This window comes from Folsomia candida, unplaced genomic scaffold, assembly GCF_002217175.1.
Source record: "Folsomia candida strain VU population unplaced genomic scaffold, ASM221717v1 Fcan01_Sc045, whole genome shotgun sequence".
Taxonomy (NCBI): domain Eukaryota; kingdom Metazoa; phylum Arthropoda; class Collembola; order Entomobryomorpha; family Isotomidae; genus Folsomia; species Folsomia candida.
Window position 1 is genome coordinate 906,044 of NW_019091237.1, and position 17,406 is coordinate 923,449.

Genomic DNA, 17,406 nt, shown 5'->3' on the forward strand with positions numbered 1-17,406 from the left:
AACTTGGACGTGTCACTCAGCACCAAACGGCAGGGTTTCGTCGGGGACAAGTAGGACCACCACTTGGGGGAAAGAAAGTGGTTTCGTGTCGTGCAGCTATTTTGACCTGGGAGAAATGCAAGGCGCGAGAAACTACGCTATACTTCATACATCGTATATTTGTTGCGATTCGCATTTCTTACGTGGCTTGTTTCGCACTGCAAGAAATGTAGCAAACCCGGAACATTGGAAAGTGACCATTTGCAAGAAATAAAGTGGTTTCTTGCTGCTATTCTGACCTGCACTAAATTTAAGGCGCAAGAAACGAGGTGTAGCTGGATGGCGCATACTTATTTCGTGCACCTCGCATTTCTTGCGTTTCATTCCATGAAATGTGACAAATCCGGAACACTGCTGACTCCTCTGGAATCATCATCTCTTGAAGAAGATGAGATTATGAAGACAGCCAAGTCTTGTTGGGGTCTGGTGATGGGGGAGCAATTAGTGGTGACAGGCTCTCTCCGGGTGGCGTGTGTGCCTCATTTTATGGCTCCCTGTTTTGACAGCTTCTTCTCTCTCTCTTCTCGTAGCTGTGTCAACATTGTGGACATGACATAATCATAATAATCATCATCTCCCACTACTACTACACTACTTGACGTTATTATTGTGCATGTGGTGGTGGTGCTAAAAGTAATAAAACAAAGGCCAAAATTCTCACTTTTCCTGCCTTCCTGCAGCTGCAGATCCATAAATGTGTGTGCACCAGACGCTTGAGAAGCCCAGATTTTCGAGCTCCTCTCACTTATTCGATCATCTCTCTCTCTGAAGTCTCTCTCTCGTACCAATTTACAACTCGGCTACCACCACGTGGTTGGTTTTCGTTAATTAATAGCGTAATAAATTAGTGAGTAAAAAAGGGTCTTCCTTTAAGTTTTAAGGGCTCGCGTGTCTGCTGCCTGATGGCTTTAAGTACTTACTCGACATGTGTACATATGCAGTCGTCCTGCCCTGATGGCCTTAACTTGTGGTGGACAGGTGACACACTCCTCGTAATCCCTTAATCCGACCCACCTGCACAAAAAGTACGAGTCAATAATGTAACTAGTGTCGCCCGTCACGTCACTCCTGCTTAATTGGCTCGCTCCATTGTCACCACTCTCACCCTGACTGACGACGAGTCAATAAAATCAAATTATTATCTGTAGCGTGTCTTCTTCTTCTTGTCATAATTGTGGGTTTATTATGCGTCTATTTCGGACACAATAAGATGCTCTGTCAGCTTTTATAATTTACTGCATGTGTTTGTGCAGGTCTATGTTTAGAGTACTCGTACAAGTTATGCACAACTGGACAAAATTGGAGGCAACATGAGACCGTTCTTTACTGTTGTACAGTTGTATATGCTACACGGACACGAATACTCCTCAGCTAAGTACATATGAGAAATGAGACAATTCATGCAGGGCTTGGTAACATTGTTAAATCCCTAAAACTTACAAACTTCTACAAAATTTTAGAAATATTTCAGAGGGAAATTAGCTCACAAATTTGTGTAAATCAAATCAAAGTTGGCGTCTTTTAATTTTGTAAAATTATTTTATAAAACGCACGAATTCTGTGTGAACTTTTGCATAACTTTATTCATCTTTTCAAGGAAAATTAGCCTACAAACTTCTGCAAACTTGCTCAGATCAAGGGGTTTGTAAAAGTTTGGTTCTGATTTTACAAAGTTACCAATGACTGCGTGAATTGCCTCAGTAATGTCGCATACTTAATTCGCAACCTGTATGTTTTTAATCTGTCGTGATTACGCCGATTAAAAAATGAGGATGATCTCGAAGTACTTCTGACACGCCTGCAAAATTTGGATATCAACCGAATAAAAAATCCAGCCTTGACAAATATCCGTATTAACTACTTGAATATAATTATTTATTGTTACTAATTTCATCTTTATTACAAAAACGACTAGCATAATGATAAGTTGTGTATAAAAAAGTCTTTTATTTTCAAGTCCCTGCTTCTTCTTGACTAAATATGTAACTCTACTCGCTCAGCATGCAACACGTGAGGTGAGAGCCCCATTTTCTTTCGTCTTGTCATGTTTTCTCAAATATTATATGCAACTCAAGTCCCTCTAGCTAACACTCTATCCTAAAATAAATAAGTACAAGAGCTCACTAATTCGGGGGATTCACTAGAATTCGTACCGTAACATGTTTGCAAACTATTTAGAAACTGGCGGAAGTTAGCAAATGTTTAACAATATTTTTGCAAACTTGACAAGCTAACTTAGCTAACTAAGAACTTGATGACTCGTCAAAAAGTCGTCAAAATCAGCAAATTTTTAATCAGTTCTCTGCTCTGGGAAGTTAAATATTTTAATTCTGGAGGACAAATATGTAGTCAGTGAGTTGATTAATGGAATGGTGTTGAGTTTTTTAAACCAGTTTAGATGAGTTCCTATTTTTCTGAAGGCTTCCTAAACTTGAGATCTCCTCGTACAAAAAGTGTCGAAATTTGGAGTGTATATTTTTAAAATTATGGGAACGACCTGCTCTACAAATTTATTGTTCAGAATTTTAAAATAAATTCCCAGAGCGGAGAACTGATTGAAAACGTGCTGATTTTGAGGATGGGTCATCGAGTCAAGTGAACGTGAACTTGTCCTGAATGAGACAAATGTTAAATCTCATTGTTGTAACTGCTTATTGTCTCATCCGACCAGATTAACGGTGGTGGTGTCGCCATTGGCACTTCCATTTCTTGTCTTGCTTTTTCCCTCAGTGGTCAACGGGGGCCAGGCGACGTCCATTTCCAGCTCGTATAAGATCCTCTTGTACGCGCTCTTCTTCTTGTTCTTCCCTCCAAGACAATGACCCAGCCGTTTGACACCACCTTGTACCCAGGATCCCTGAAAATATGCAATAATTTAATTAAGTAATTAATTAAGTAGGGTAAAAAAATACTCGTAATTAACTATAGGGGAAGAAGCGTACACAAACAATGGAGATTTCCCTGCGTATACGATACGATTTTGAGCAAATTAGTTTGAATCGATCACATCTTTAATTAGTATGGAATTTGCAAAGGACAGATCTCCCAATGGGCACGTTTGGCAAAGATGTTTGCATCCAAAGAGGAGAAAATGCGCAGTAAAATTGGGAAGTGTATAATTTGTCGACTTTAACGTGCGTTTTCTCCTCATGGGATGCAAACATCTTTGCCAAACGTGCCCATTGGGAGATCTGTCCTTTGCAAATTCCATACTAATTAAAGATGTGATCGATTCAACCTAATTTGCTCAAAATTGGATCGCACACGCAGGGAGACATCCATTGTGAGACGTATAACGACGGGACATTTTGACCTACACGTTAGCTAACGAAGATCTTTACACCTTTAAAAATTGGATATCAGTATCCGAAAGTAAAGTTTGAAATTTTTGGGGACTTATCGCGCAGACGGACCAACAAATCGAGCCCAATATAAGCTCGTTAATTACCTCCAAGAAGAGAGACAGGGTCAAGTTGAAGACTGGGAGGATGAGGAGTCTGAGTCGAAACTTGTCCGTCGGACTGTCCCCACTCCCCCCGACGGGCATCAGGTGAAAGAAGGAGGAGAGGAAGGAGGGCGGATGTGCAGCCAAGATCAGCGTCACCAACCCCAAAACTAACACCACCGCCACGAACGCACCTACAAATAGTACAAATTCACTACAACTTTGTAACAAAACATGTAAAAACAATGATATAACGACTCATACAAAAAAACAAATAACTCAAAAAATTAGAAATTAATCTTTCCAATGAATCATTATGACAATAGGAAATTTAGTTGTGAAAAATCGTGGAAAAATTTACAAATCTGAACCAAATTAATTAGTTTTTATAATTTGATTACAAATTTTTTGAGTGTTTTTTTTGAAGCAGCATGAAAATAGGTTCTTCCCCCTCCCCATTTCACATACCATTCATATAGAAGGGTTTCCTAAATGGCGGCCCCTTTGAGAAGACGACAGCCAAGATCAAGTACTGGAAGGAGGAGACCGAGAAGATCGTCGTCGTCTCCCAACAAAGCGTTATCAGTTGGTCGGCCGAGGGTGGCGTCAGGGCGTGGAACCACACCTCTCTTTCCAACAGCTCCATCGCAAAAGCCTGCAACACACGTACACATACATTAACAAGGGAGATCTCTTGGCGTATGCTCTCAGATTTTGAGCAAATTTTAATGTCAATCGATTACAAAATTGATTAGTATGAAATTTGCGAAAGATACGATCTCCCAATGGGCACGTATGCGGCAGAGATATTTGCATCCCAAGAGGAGAAAACGCACAGTAAATTTGGAAAGTGTAAAATTTGTCAATTTTAAGGTGTGTTTTCTCCTCTTTGGATGCAAATATCTCGGCTAAACGTGCCCATTCGGAGATCGTGTCTTTCGCAAATTTCATACTAATTAAATTTGTCATCGATTGACACTAATTTGCTCAAAATCTGAAAGTATATACGCTGAGAGACTTCCATTGTCAGTTAGTCTCTGCCCCCTACATGTTCACAATAAATTATTTCCTACTCGCCTGCACGCCCGCCGCGACGACGACTTGGGCGAGAATGGAGAAGATGTTTCTGAGGGAGACGAGGCTGGCGGAGGGTCGGTCGGGCACGAGGGTGGCGGCCGGCTCCGTCCTCCCCATCACGATCGCGATCGACGTCGTGATCCCCAAGTCCACCCAGAGAAATTGAGTATCCGCCAGGTTCGTTTTGTGCTGTAGACCACCAAGCAAATCGATAACCCCACAAAATCTGAATAAGTATGTAAATTACGCACCCTGTACAAGATGAGGACCGAGGAGAACTGCACCATCGAGTAGAGCGCCATGTACTTGAAGATCCCGAACGACGTCACCAACGCGCAACGACCTTCCCGAATCAACTTTGGCACGCAAGAAATGTCCCCAACTTTCGAGGTGAAGGGCGCCGCGACGGAGGCTTCCGCTTCGGAGAGGGAAATGCCCACGTGCGCAGTTTTCAAGGCGGAACAGTCGTTCGCACCGTCGCCGCACATTCCAACCTGGTCAAAGAAGTAAGTTGAGGGAATAATTAACGAAGGAGTAGTGGATTTTTAATCGTTTCTCGGCTCTGGGAATTTATTTTAAAGTTCTAACCGACAAATTTCTAGGCAGAGAATTTAAGATTTTTTAAAAATATGCACTCCAGATTTTGACACTTTTTGAAGGAGGAGGTCTCAAGTTTAGGAAGCCTTCAGAAACATTGAATTCAGAAACATATCCATTAACACTCGAATAAAGGTTGACTTGACTTGACCTGACTTGATTGGAACTCATCGAAACTGGCTCAAAAAACTCAGTGCCATTCCATTAATCAATTCACTGACTGCAAATTTGTCTTTCAGAATTTTAAAATAAATTTCCAGAGCCGAGAAACGATTAAAAATCCACTGATTTTGACGACGCGTTATCCAGTCCTACCTAAATTATGCAAATTATTATACAACTCACCACATATCCAATCCCCTGCAACCTTTCGACGAGCTGACTCTTATTCTCCGGACTCATCCTGGCATAAACGGCCCCTTTCGCGACGATCCTGTCCAGCACTTTGTCCTCGCCTTGTTCCACCAACGCGCTCCACGTCCCCCGCCCAGCACGAAGACATAGTTCCCTCCCCCACCCCCACCACCCTCGTCGTCCCCTTCCCCTTCATCCCCCTCGTCCCCCTTTCTCCCCTCCCCTCTAAACGTCACCGCGCCATCGTCCCCCACGCCCACCACCACCACGCGGACACCCTCCCCCACAATGCCGCACTCTCTCGCGACACTCACCGCGGTCAGCATGTTGTCTCCCGTCACCATCACGGAGCGCAGACGGGCCGCCGTCAGTTCGCGGATGACGCCCATGCTCGCGCCCTTCACGCTGTTCTGCATCACGAGGAAGCCCAGAAAGGTCAAGTTTTCTTCCAGCCCGGGTCGTGGGGCGCGCTGGAGCTGGTGCCATTTGAGGTTGCGGAGTGGTCGCATGCCGAGACCGAGGACGCGATACCCGCGCACGGTGTAGGAGTCGAGCGTGTCGTCGTAATTGGTGGGGATGGTGGAGGCCAGACAGAGCGCGCGGATCTGTTCGGGCGCGCCTTTGCAGTAGAGAACCATTTCGGAGGAGGAGGAGGAGCGGACGATGACGGACATTCGTTGGAGTTGAGGAGTGAATTCGAGCTCGCGTAAAATTCCGAGTTCGATCGAACGGCGGCGTCCGCTTTTTACGATGGTGGGAGTGAGAACGTCGAATTTGCAGGTTTCCTCGACACCGCTGGGGACAACAAAAGGGGGAATTATTAAGGAATTAATAACCAATTACACGTGGGTGGAGAATATACAATAAGTATTTTGAAAGAATGTACAGTATTTTGAGTTCCGTTTCGTGACAGTCATACTAAAATTATTATTAGAGTATTTTGACAGCGATGAAAATTTAATTTCTTAAAAAACACAACTTTTAGTATAACTGCTGGTTAATTCTCATCAGATATGTACACCCACAATAAGACGAGATTGTACATGCAGAAAGCAGCAGTCATGCGAAAACCCGTGTTTTGTAAAGAACGCAACTTTTTATCGCCTTAAAAACACTCAATTTTTTAAACATCGTGAAAAGCATTCCAGCCATAAAAAGTAAGTTTCTTCACGAATCCTGCATTTTCGAACGACTTTTGTCTTCTTGACGTAGATTTCGTCTTTTTGTGAGTGTAAACCCCCCCGGAAATCAAACAGTTTAAAGAACCGAGCTCAAAATACTGTACATTCCTCCAAAATATCTTATCCACCCATGCAATTTGATAAGTCACCTCGCTATGGGTTCCTCCAACTCCCACCCCGTCCCCTCGAACATTTTCAAGTCGAGAGGGTCCCCTACCAAGCGGCCGTGAATGTGGGTGAGCGAATGGCACGCGGCCATGGCGCGGAGGAGGTCGGACTCATCCCCGAGGCTGTTGGGATGGTGGAGGGGGTCGCAAAACTGGACGCAGGGCTCCTTCCCCGTCACAGGAACGACGCCCCACATGTCCAGGCCTTCCTCCGTCAATGTTCCCGTTTTATCGAAGCAGATGAGACCCAACTTCCCACAAAAGTTTATCCTGGGTGGAGACGTGCAGAAGATGGAGGCTCGTTTCAGCCGCGCCTGCGCGTACACGGTGCCCACGGTCATGGCGGCGGGGAGCGCGGGAGGCACCACGATCGTCAAAATGTCCAGGACTCGCAGGAGGGTGACGCTCCAGGATGCCTGCGATAAGAATATGGCAAACTCAACTTTTTTGAATTGGTTTCAGAAACAAATTCTATCTTAAAAATATACTTGAAAGTATGGAAAATCGAAGTTTGTCATGATACAACAACTATTTTTGACTAACAAAATTGTAAAACTTATCAAAATCGAAGAAGTAAAACTAGATTTTAGTGAATTTAATTAATACTTATAAGCTTTAACGTAGGACTCGATGACTCGTCATCAAAATCGTGGAAATCATCACATCTTTAATCAATTCTCCGCTTTAGGAATTTACTTTAAAATTCTGACGACAAAATTTGAAGAGCAGGGAGTTCCCCCCCCCCCCAAAAAAAGAACGTTAACCATAAACTAAATTCTGATAATATTTAATATAGTTTCTGATTGGGTTAATTCATCTTCGGGAAAAAATAAATGTTCAAGAATTGAGTTGCTGAATAAGTAATTGTTTTTCATAAAAATGTTGCAAAATTTCCGACTGAAATTCTATTATGTAAAATTTCAAAAAATATAGCGTACCCCTCGCTCGACATAAATCCAGACGCAGTACGTCATCCCGATCGAGGCGAGGATGAAAAGGACGCCGACAAATTTTAAGGCGTCCGCGTAAAACTGAAATCCCAAAGGTTTCGGGAAGAGGATGGAATGGATGAGCTCGCCTTTCGCCGTGTTGAACCCGGTCCGCACCACCACCGCAGTCACACTCGCGCCCAAATAGTATCTCGTCTGCAGAACCTCCGTCCCTCCGAAGAGCGTGTGGCGCCGATGCTTCTCCTCCCCCCAAACGTCGTCCACCGCGAGGAGGGCGCTTTTCTAGGCAATCAGGTAAAAAAAAGATAAGCTACATAAGTATGTAAATTTGACATCCTGCATCCGTACGGACTGATAAGTATATATTTCTATGAAATTGTGGAAACATTTATTTAATATTTCCACGTGCAAATACGAGTTTTCTGATAGGTTTTTGCTAAAATACGTTTCTTTAATTGCACGCTTTAATTTTTGTCTGTATGCCCAAATATTTTAAAGACAATTTTTAATCTAAAATCCTCTAAATATTTTAAACCTTATTTTTACAAAATTTTTACCAAACCAAATATTTACCCAAGTTGAAAATCTCGAAATGTAGAAAAATATAGAAAAGCTAATAAAATTTTAGTAATGTATTCAAATTGTGGACCACACCCTCCAAATATTTGAAATATTTCATCTCCTCCAAAATATTGTACCTGCACCGGCGTCGACTCTCCCGTGAGGAGACCTTCATTCACGAGACAACTGCCCCCCGTCAACACCGCGTCGCAGGGAAGGACGCAGCCCTCGCGGGGGATGAGGAGCACGTCCCCCGGCACCAAATCCTTACTGCTGACCAGCACGCCCCCCTCGTGACCGCGCATCCGCACCCGAACGCTGCCCACTTCCGACGTGGCGGCCATCCGTCGCACCATTTCGGCCTGTCTGCGCGTCTCGACGAGGGCGATGCCGATGGAGAGGGCGGAAATGACGAGGACGCAGGACGCGTAGTACGTGTAGTCGTCCAAACACCAGAGGATGACGGATCCCAGTTGGAAAATGTAGAAGGGGTTCAGCACCTCCTCCTTCAAAAGGGATGGCCAACTCTTGACCTCAACTTCCATACTGTTCGGGCCGTGGAGGGAACGTCTGCACGAAATTAATGATAGAGTTAATAATTAAATAGTAATTAATTCGTGGATGCGATTTCTGGCCAGTATGTGTAAATGGGGGGAGGAAAACTGGATTCTCATGTTCACAATTTTGTGGACTTATTTTTAGGAGAAAAACCATGAGAAAAATTTAAAGGATCTTCTTTTAAGGTGAAAACCCACGAGAAAAAATTCGGAGGACTTTTTTAAGTGAAAAAAAAGCAGGCGAGAGAATTTGGAAAACTTTTTTCAACGAAGAAAAGCAGGCGAAAAAATTCGGAAAAGTTTTTTCAGTTAAGAAAACCACGAGAAAAAAAATTGGAAAACTTTTTTTTAATGGAAAACGATGGAGAAAAAATTAAAAAACAAACAGAAATCGCACAAATCAATTAAAATATAGCACAGTTTTCGTACCCCGCCTCCCTCTCGCCCTCCCCACTCAACCCTTCCCCATAGCGGGTGAGGATTTCGTTACAGGTGAGTCTCTCGAGCCCCTCCAAGCGCCGGAAGTGACCCTCCCCCTCGTCCCACACCCACTTGTGGTGACGGTGGATAAAGTAGCGATCGTTCGGAGGAGGAGTCCTACCAGATTCTGGGAGGAGATGGGTCGTCGAATCGTCGTCATGTTTGGTGAGGTGAGAATCATGCTGATATTCTTCCATGGGGGATGGTCTCCTCCGACCCCCACCACCGCCACCACCATCGTCCACTCTGTTCCTGGTCCAAACTACGGGACAAATGGCTTCGTCTTGGACTTCGTTCTGCACAAAAACAAACAGATTCTTTACTTAACAATGACTTTAAAAATTTCTTTACTCTTTTCTAACTTGCGCCATAGTTAAAATTTGTTACATAACATTGGCGCAAGTTACTCAGAGATGACCAAACCAAAATACTTTGTGAAAATGAAGTATTTTCAGCCCCGTTCTTCCCAAGGTTTGCATTTCCAGGGCTGTTACACCCACAAAAGGACGAAAATATATGTCGAGAAGACAACAATCGCACGAAAATGCAGATTTTCGTGAAGAAATTAACTATTTACTGATGTCAAAATACTTAATTTTAAAAAATCCCGAAAGCAATGTATTTTTCCAGCGATAAAAACTGAATGTCTTCGAAAAACCCGTATTTTCATACGACTTCTACCTTCTCCATGCAGATTCTCGTCTCTTTGTGGGCAGGGTATTCCGACCTGGGTTTTAATGGGTTTTAATGGGTTTTAATGGGTTGTAAATGAATAAAACCCACTGGGTTTTACCATGTTAAGTGGGTTTTATTTGGGGTTTAATGGGTTTTATTGGGTCTTAATGGGTTTTATTGGGTTTTAATCGAGTTTTACCTTAAAACTATATTCTAAAAGTTAAATACATCTCCTATATGTTAAAAGACGTTATCTCAATTCATTCTAAAGCAGTTTATTTCATTACTATCATAATATATGAAAATTCGGAACAAAGCAACAATTGACTCCATTCTTTAGCATCACAGATTTCAAGTGTTGTAAAACAAAAATAATTTCCGAATAGATACAAATTCCGAATAATTGTTGTTAAATTATTACTTAAAACTATTAAAACCCAATAAAACCCACTTAAACCCAATAAAACCTAATAAAACCCATTAAAACCCAAATAAAACCCAATTAACATGGTAAAACCCATTAAAACCCATGGGTTTTATAATTTTTGATTAAAACCCTGGGTTTTTCCGAACCCTGTTCGTGGGTGAAACACCCCCCGAAATCCACCCCCTTGAAACAACACAGCTCAAAATACTCCATTTTCACAAAGATAAACACGCCTCCCATTTAAAAATTTCTATATTAATCAAACCACCACTCACATTTTGTCCAAACGTGGTCAACAAGACCTTCTCTGACCTCCTCAACTCGACCCTTTTTCCCTCCAAGGTCAGCAACAGTTTGGGCCTGAGGGCCGCAATAATTAACCAAGGCACCCCAAAGGTCACCACGTTTAGGAGGATAAACACCATTCGGCGCAGTCTGGTTTGTCGATACCCTTCCAAACGTCCCTCCCCATCCATCCAGATAACCTGAACATGGTCCTCCTCCCCCCCTTCGCCTCCGCCTCCGCCCACCTCCACGTCAAAGTCGTCGTCATCCTCGTCCCCCTGTCCCAGTTGGATGTAGGATGGTCGACCCATCCTTATCGTGGAGGGGGCGACGCCACCCACCCACCACTCACAAACACCACTTAATTTATGTCTTATCGAGACGATAAGTAATTGTTCTTGTTATAAGGCACAAATATTATTTATTACGAGGACCGATTTGTGATCTGTCTCCTTCTTCTTAACTTTAATGCATTGTTATTTATTTATTATTTAATGAGCGAGCAACAGCTGTGTGTCAAACAATTCTGCTGCCTGCAACTAACTAACTTAACTTAACAGGTTGCTTAATATAATGTAATGTAATGTTGTAAATTACAGTTGGTTTAACCAACTTGGTTAAGACTTGGTTATAAAAATGAAATGAGATGAAAATGAGTCGTACTACGCATATTATTTATTAAATTATTTTTATCTCCTCATCGGCTGTTGATTTAATATTTATGTAAATCCAGACATCCATTAATTCCCACAACGTCGTTAATCCTCTTAAATAATGTACATACATATGCAAATTCAGTATGAATATTACGTTAAGTGGGCGGTAGCATATCTTTTGCATGGAAAAGTACGAAAAACAAATGCATATTTATTACATTTCCGTGTTAAGATTTGTAAATTTTAGTTGGCAGAGAGATTAAGATCCCTATTTATGACCACGGTTGCTTGACAATAAGAATCTTAGCACTGTAATACGGTTGCGACAAATGGAGCATTTCGAAAAAAAATCATTTTTTAAATCGTTGGTACTTTTGCGATGGTAAAAAGTACAGAAAAGTACCAACGACTTTGACCTCGAATAACTTTTGAATAGGTAGAGATAGGGACTCACTTCTCAAGGATGAAATCATCCTAATTTTTAGCTTGATTTTTTAAGCTAAAAATCTCGAGTGTACTATTTCGGAAAACTAAAACGTTTATTTCGAAGAATATCTCCAAAATATAAGTTTTTCAGGAATTTCAGAGCCAATTCTTATCTCACAAAATTCTATAATATATCAAAGTGATTGTATGATCTAGACCGATCGATTGACACCCCACGGGAGGGTGTGAGATCACTTGACCCGGATTTGACCTAGGGGGTCATCTCAATCTTTCAACTTAGCAACGGTCCACTCATACCATTTTTTCAGTACATAAAGATTAAAATTTAATTTTTTCAAAAATGAAAATTTGTGTTGGAAACAATTCATTTGTCGTAACATAGTTAGAAATGTAAAGTTGTCAAGCAATATTGATTTATGACGTAGTTGTCTCAAAAATATCTCGCAGCAAAAATACGGCGCGAACGCTTTTCATCCTGGTTTATTTTTCCCAAAAAACATATGTTATTTGTTTTGGGGGGACACGCATTCACTATGTCTTGTATTGCATTTGTCGTGAAATTATTTTTATTATTCATGTATTTACTCAACGCACTAAAATCTAACTCAATACACAGTTGGTGGGTGGCCCTCACATAACAAATCTTGTTGGACTTGTTCACGCCAATTTTTTCAATTTTTAAAACTATTTTCTGAGACTTTGAAATCGAATTTTGAAATTATGGCTCACGCCATTATAGATAATTAGCGGATTAATAAGATAGTTTTGAAATTTTTCAATTTTCATGAGCCAATTTTGCTGAGGTACAAATTGAATATAACAGGTGGTCTTATGCTTTTTACATATTTCTTGTACCTCAGCTTTCAAAAACCACCGAAATATTGAATTTCTTCTTCGAGTAGGACAACAACGGAATTATCTATAATGGCACGAGAAAGAATTTTGAAATTCCGTCTGGCAGCTGAGAAATAATTCAAAATGTGGGGTTGTGACGTCATTGTTGTGACGTATGCTATGACTAATGGAGTCTCACGTTAATGAATTAATTTGAAAGTAAATTTTTTTGAGAGCATTCAATCAAATTGTTTACATGCATAATTAAAAATCATCATCATTATCAAAAAGGTAACAAAAAACGTGTCATGTTTAAAATACTCGAGCGTCGAAAGGGTTGTATTTGCTTTAATATTTTTAAAGTCCAATGAAAAATACAGGAAAATTAAATGGAAATATGAAAGCGATAATTTTTGCACTCATTGCATTTTTGTACAATTTCCATAAGATAGAAAATTAGGATAAAAAAAACTGTATTTTCGTCCGACTGTGTTGTCTTCTTCACGTGGATTTTCGTCTTTTGGTGGGTGTAAGTTACACCGTGTAACAGCCCTGGAAATTTAGAACGGAGCTCAAATTACCGTACTTTGATAAGGTATTATATTATAGTACTTATCTTTTGATTTTACTAAGGCGGCGACTAATGACAGATGTCAAAAGTCACCAGGACAAAAGTAAGGCGGCAAAAGCCAGAAATTTTAAGGACACAGCTGTATCGGAGACGAATTTTCACTCTGTAATCCGACTGGAGACGAATGCATGTTTCAACTTTTCTAGTCTTGCCCAACTCCACAGAGGACAAAATGTGGTCACTTTTTCCTCTAATTTATCTCCCACTGGAAAATAATTTAGCTTGAAAACATGTTTGAAACTGGGTAACAATTATTCTAGAAATTGATAGTGCATGAAAATTTTCATTTGATAGATTAGTCATAAAGATATTATCGTATTTACAGTAAATGAGACCCTTCCTTTTCAGAACAACTCCGTGTTTTCCTGGTATTTTAAGGGCAGTGGCCCCGGAAGCCGGCATCCGTTAATATTGTAGGATAGGCAGTGGCCCCGGAAGCCGGCATCCGTTAATATTGTAGGATAGGCATTGGCCGCGGAAAGCGGGGAGACACGTGGGGGCAATCCAATTTCAATTAAGATCAATGATTAAATCTATAACTAGTGCTAATCAAATATGTCACAATCAGCTAGATTTTGATTTGCATGCAAATTTATGTCCCCACGTTGTAAATGATCTTATCCGCGGCCATTGCCTATGACCACCACTGTATAAGGAAGGAAATCTGATTGAATAAAATATTTTTGGGTGGAATAATGCTCACGATAAGGAAGTGAATGACCACATTCGTCAATTTTTAAGATCTGCTTATCATGATAAGATGCGAACTACGACTTCCGGCCGAAGTATTGCTTCAGCTTCGAGTTCGTTTCGATATGCAACCTGAGCCCTGCATGATTTCAGTATGATGCACAAAGTGACCTTTCTTCTCGTCACGATGAAATATGTCGTCGTCACCGGCTGGTCCAGCCTTTCATTTACATATGTCCATACCTGTTCAATAATTTAGTTTTCATTCAAAAGTCAGTCATCCCAATTTCTGATTAATGATTTTCATTCACATTCAGTCCTTTTTTCTTTCAAATTAATTTCATTTCACTTCATCTGACTTCATTTGTTACTTCGTCCCATGTATTAAGCATAGGGTGAAAAATGAAATGACTGAGAAATCTTTCATTCACAGTCATTCATCTGAAATGACGGAATACTTCAGTCATTTTCACTCAAATCACAGAAAATTCATTGTCACTCACCATCATAATCACTCAAATGAATGAAAGTGAACAGGTATGGTTCGATTTAAGTGTGCTGCACAAAGTGACCTTTCTTCTCGTCACGATGAAATATGTCGTCGTCACTGGTCCAGCGGTGCATTTGTGTCGGCGCATGGAAAAATGGGAGCGAGACGCGAGCACAATTTTATACACAACGGAATTCCTTTACTCCCTAAAAATCGTCATGGTCAAAAACGTAACAAAAATGCGTCCTGTTTACAATTCAATACTTCAATTATTCCATTTTTATCTGAATACTTAACTTGTCATAAATAGTGAAAATATAATACAAAAATCAAGTATCGAAAGAATTTAGTCCCTTGATGGGATGCTGACTTTACTTTGGTGTGTTATTCAATTATGTCATTTTTATCAGTCATAAGGATCATTATTTTGTAATAAATCGCGTAAGTACAAACATCTTAAGCATGGAAAAGAAGTCGTCACTTGATGGAACCTTGTTTGGGGGATGAAGGACTTCATTCCTTCTTCAAATGTCTCTCAAGACTGTCTTTCTGCGTGTACGACGTCCCACAGTGGTGGGGGCAGGGGTGCCGGATTTTGTCAAATTTAATAACCAACCCACATTAATTACTCACTTACTATTAGATTTTACTACAATTTTTCTATTTATATAACTAGTCTCATTCATTTCTTCGGCTGTTTAACAATCCATTCTATTCAATTTGTCGTCATCATCGTCCAAGAATTTCCACCCCTCGTTCTTCTTTGTTATGAATTCAGTAGTACCAGAATTTTTCATGAACTTGATAAACAACTGGAAATGAGCTGAATCCAAGCCCAACTAACCAGCTTTAAGTGCATCGTAGACTACGATCTACGATGCGATGAATCTCAATCCCCAATCCTTAATCCGGGATTGACCAGTCTCTGATCGTAGTCAAGCGTTCGCAGAAAAACAGTTCCTCTGACAAGTTACACGAAGACGTGTGCACCGGAAGTTGAAGGACATCGGCGTGTCTCCAGTGCGGAAAGAAGTTCGGGACGCAAGGGTGACATATGTTCGACATCTGAGGGACGTCCACCTCAAAATCCGGCACCCTGCCCCCACTCGCGGTCAAATCGTTCACGCAAGAAAATCCAATCTGGGGACACACATTTGCAGCGAAGTTCATCCCCAGAGTTAAAGTTCCATTTGTCCCTCCCAAACAACCATAAAATGACACCGTTTATCCATGCACTTATGTTTTTATATTCTCTATTGACACAAATTGATGATAAGATTGTTAATCCTCATCCGACTGATAAATGTAGGGCATAATTGAAATTATTAAGGTGTAAACATGTTCCCAATTTTTGTTACTTTTTGACCATGAGATTTTTAATTAGTAAAGACATTCTGTTTTTATATAATAAGTCTGCTCGCTTCATCGCTTCCCATTTTCCATGTGCCGACATCATGCAAGGCTGGAACAAGTGACGACGAACTTCATCGTGACGAGAAGAAAAGTCACTTTGTCATCGCACTTAAATCGTGCTTCGGGTTGCAATATCGAAACTGACGATAGGTGAGGAAGTTAATAATTCTACAGGAAGTCTCCCTTTCATCTTATCATGATTTAAGGCCCATCTTAACAATTGATGAATAGTCCATTCACTCAATTCACTTCGCTTATCGGGACATTCCCCAAACCACCCAAAAAATATTTTATTTCAATCGCGATTTCCTTCCGTAGTTTGCGTCAATCAATAAGGCAATGACCCGTGATTAAGATAACTTAGACCGGTGCGACAGTGCAATTCTCCTATACAAATAAAACCCAGCTCATTGTTACAAAATAATTGCATATTTACAACCACCACAAGTTATAGATTTTAATCAATTATTGATCTTGAAGTTGGATTGGAAACAATATTACAATAATTCTTTATGATAAATGTATGAAGAAATTGTTCATGCACTATCAAATTTTCTAGATAGATAAATTTTTTGGGGGTTACCCATTTGAAACATGTTTTCACAGTTAAATTATGTTCTCCGTAGGAGAATAATTAGAGGAAAAATTGACCCCAATTTTGTCCTCACTGGAGTTGGGAAAGACTCGGAAAGGTTGTAACTTTATTCATCTCCCCTCTCAGAGGGATTGCACAATCTATATTTTTTGGTCTTTATCGCCTAATTTTTGTCCGGTGACTTTGACCGGAGCAATCCCGTCCCATTAGTCGCGGCCTAAGTAAAATAAAAGATATAATTCGTAAAGTAACTGGCAGGGTGTGGCAAAATACTTTATCAATTACATATTTTTGAGCTCCTGTTCTAAATTTCCGGGCTTGTTAACACCCCAAAAAGACGAAAATCTACGTGAAGAAGACAAAACAGTCGTACGAAATACCTGCTTTCGTGAAGAATAACTTCAACTTTTGATTGCTGGCGAATCTTTATTTTGTAAGTTAAAATTAGTGGGAAAAACAATATATTTTATTTAACGGGCCTAATTTTCTTTCTTATGAATATGGTAAATCCTACAAAAATGTAATGCTGCAAAAATTATTCGCTTAATATTTTATTAACATTTATTTTTCTAGTATTTCTGACTTATATAAGCGTCCAAAAAGCGTTCAAAATTAATTTTGGACATCTAAAAAGCGTTGCGAAAATTTGAGGCAAAATGCAACAAGTTTTTTTTATGCCATATTTCAATTAACGAACTTTCTGCAATCTCGTCCACACAGGTATCTAATCTCGCATTAATTTTGAAGCGTCTTTGTGTATTTGCTAATATTTTATTTGAATAATTAAGGAAAAACTGTTCTTTTAAGACTGTTTTCGTTACTTGAGAAATGAAAATTTTCGAAATCTAAAAGTAT

The 17,406-nt window shown here is 40.4% G+C and overlaps 1 protein-coding gene across 1 annotated transcript; it reads right to left on the bottom strand.

Moving 5' to 3' along the window:
* Positions 1-1,886: 1,886 nt before the first annotated feature.
* Positions 1,887-11,431, bottom strand: LOC110861810 (probable cation-transporting ATPase 13A3). The gene is given in 12 exon segments (XM_022110950.2): positions 1,887-2,896; positions 3,488-3,678; positions 3,953-4,139; positions 4,562-4,750; positions 4,813-5,055; positions 5,504-5,640; positions 5,643-6,307; positions 6,843-7,276; positions 7,799-8,092; positions 8,509-8,941; positions 9,358-9,704; positions 10,786-11,431. Coding segments are annotated over 12 exon segments (3,639 nt in total). The 5' UTR covers positions 11,107-11,431; the 3' UTR covers positions 1,887-2,698.
* Between the last annotated feature and the right edge of the window lie 5,975 nt (positions 11,432-17,406).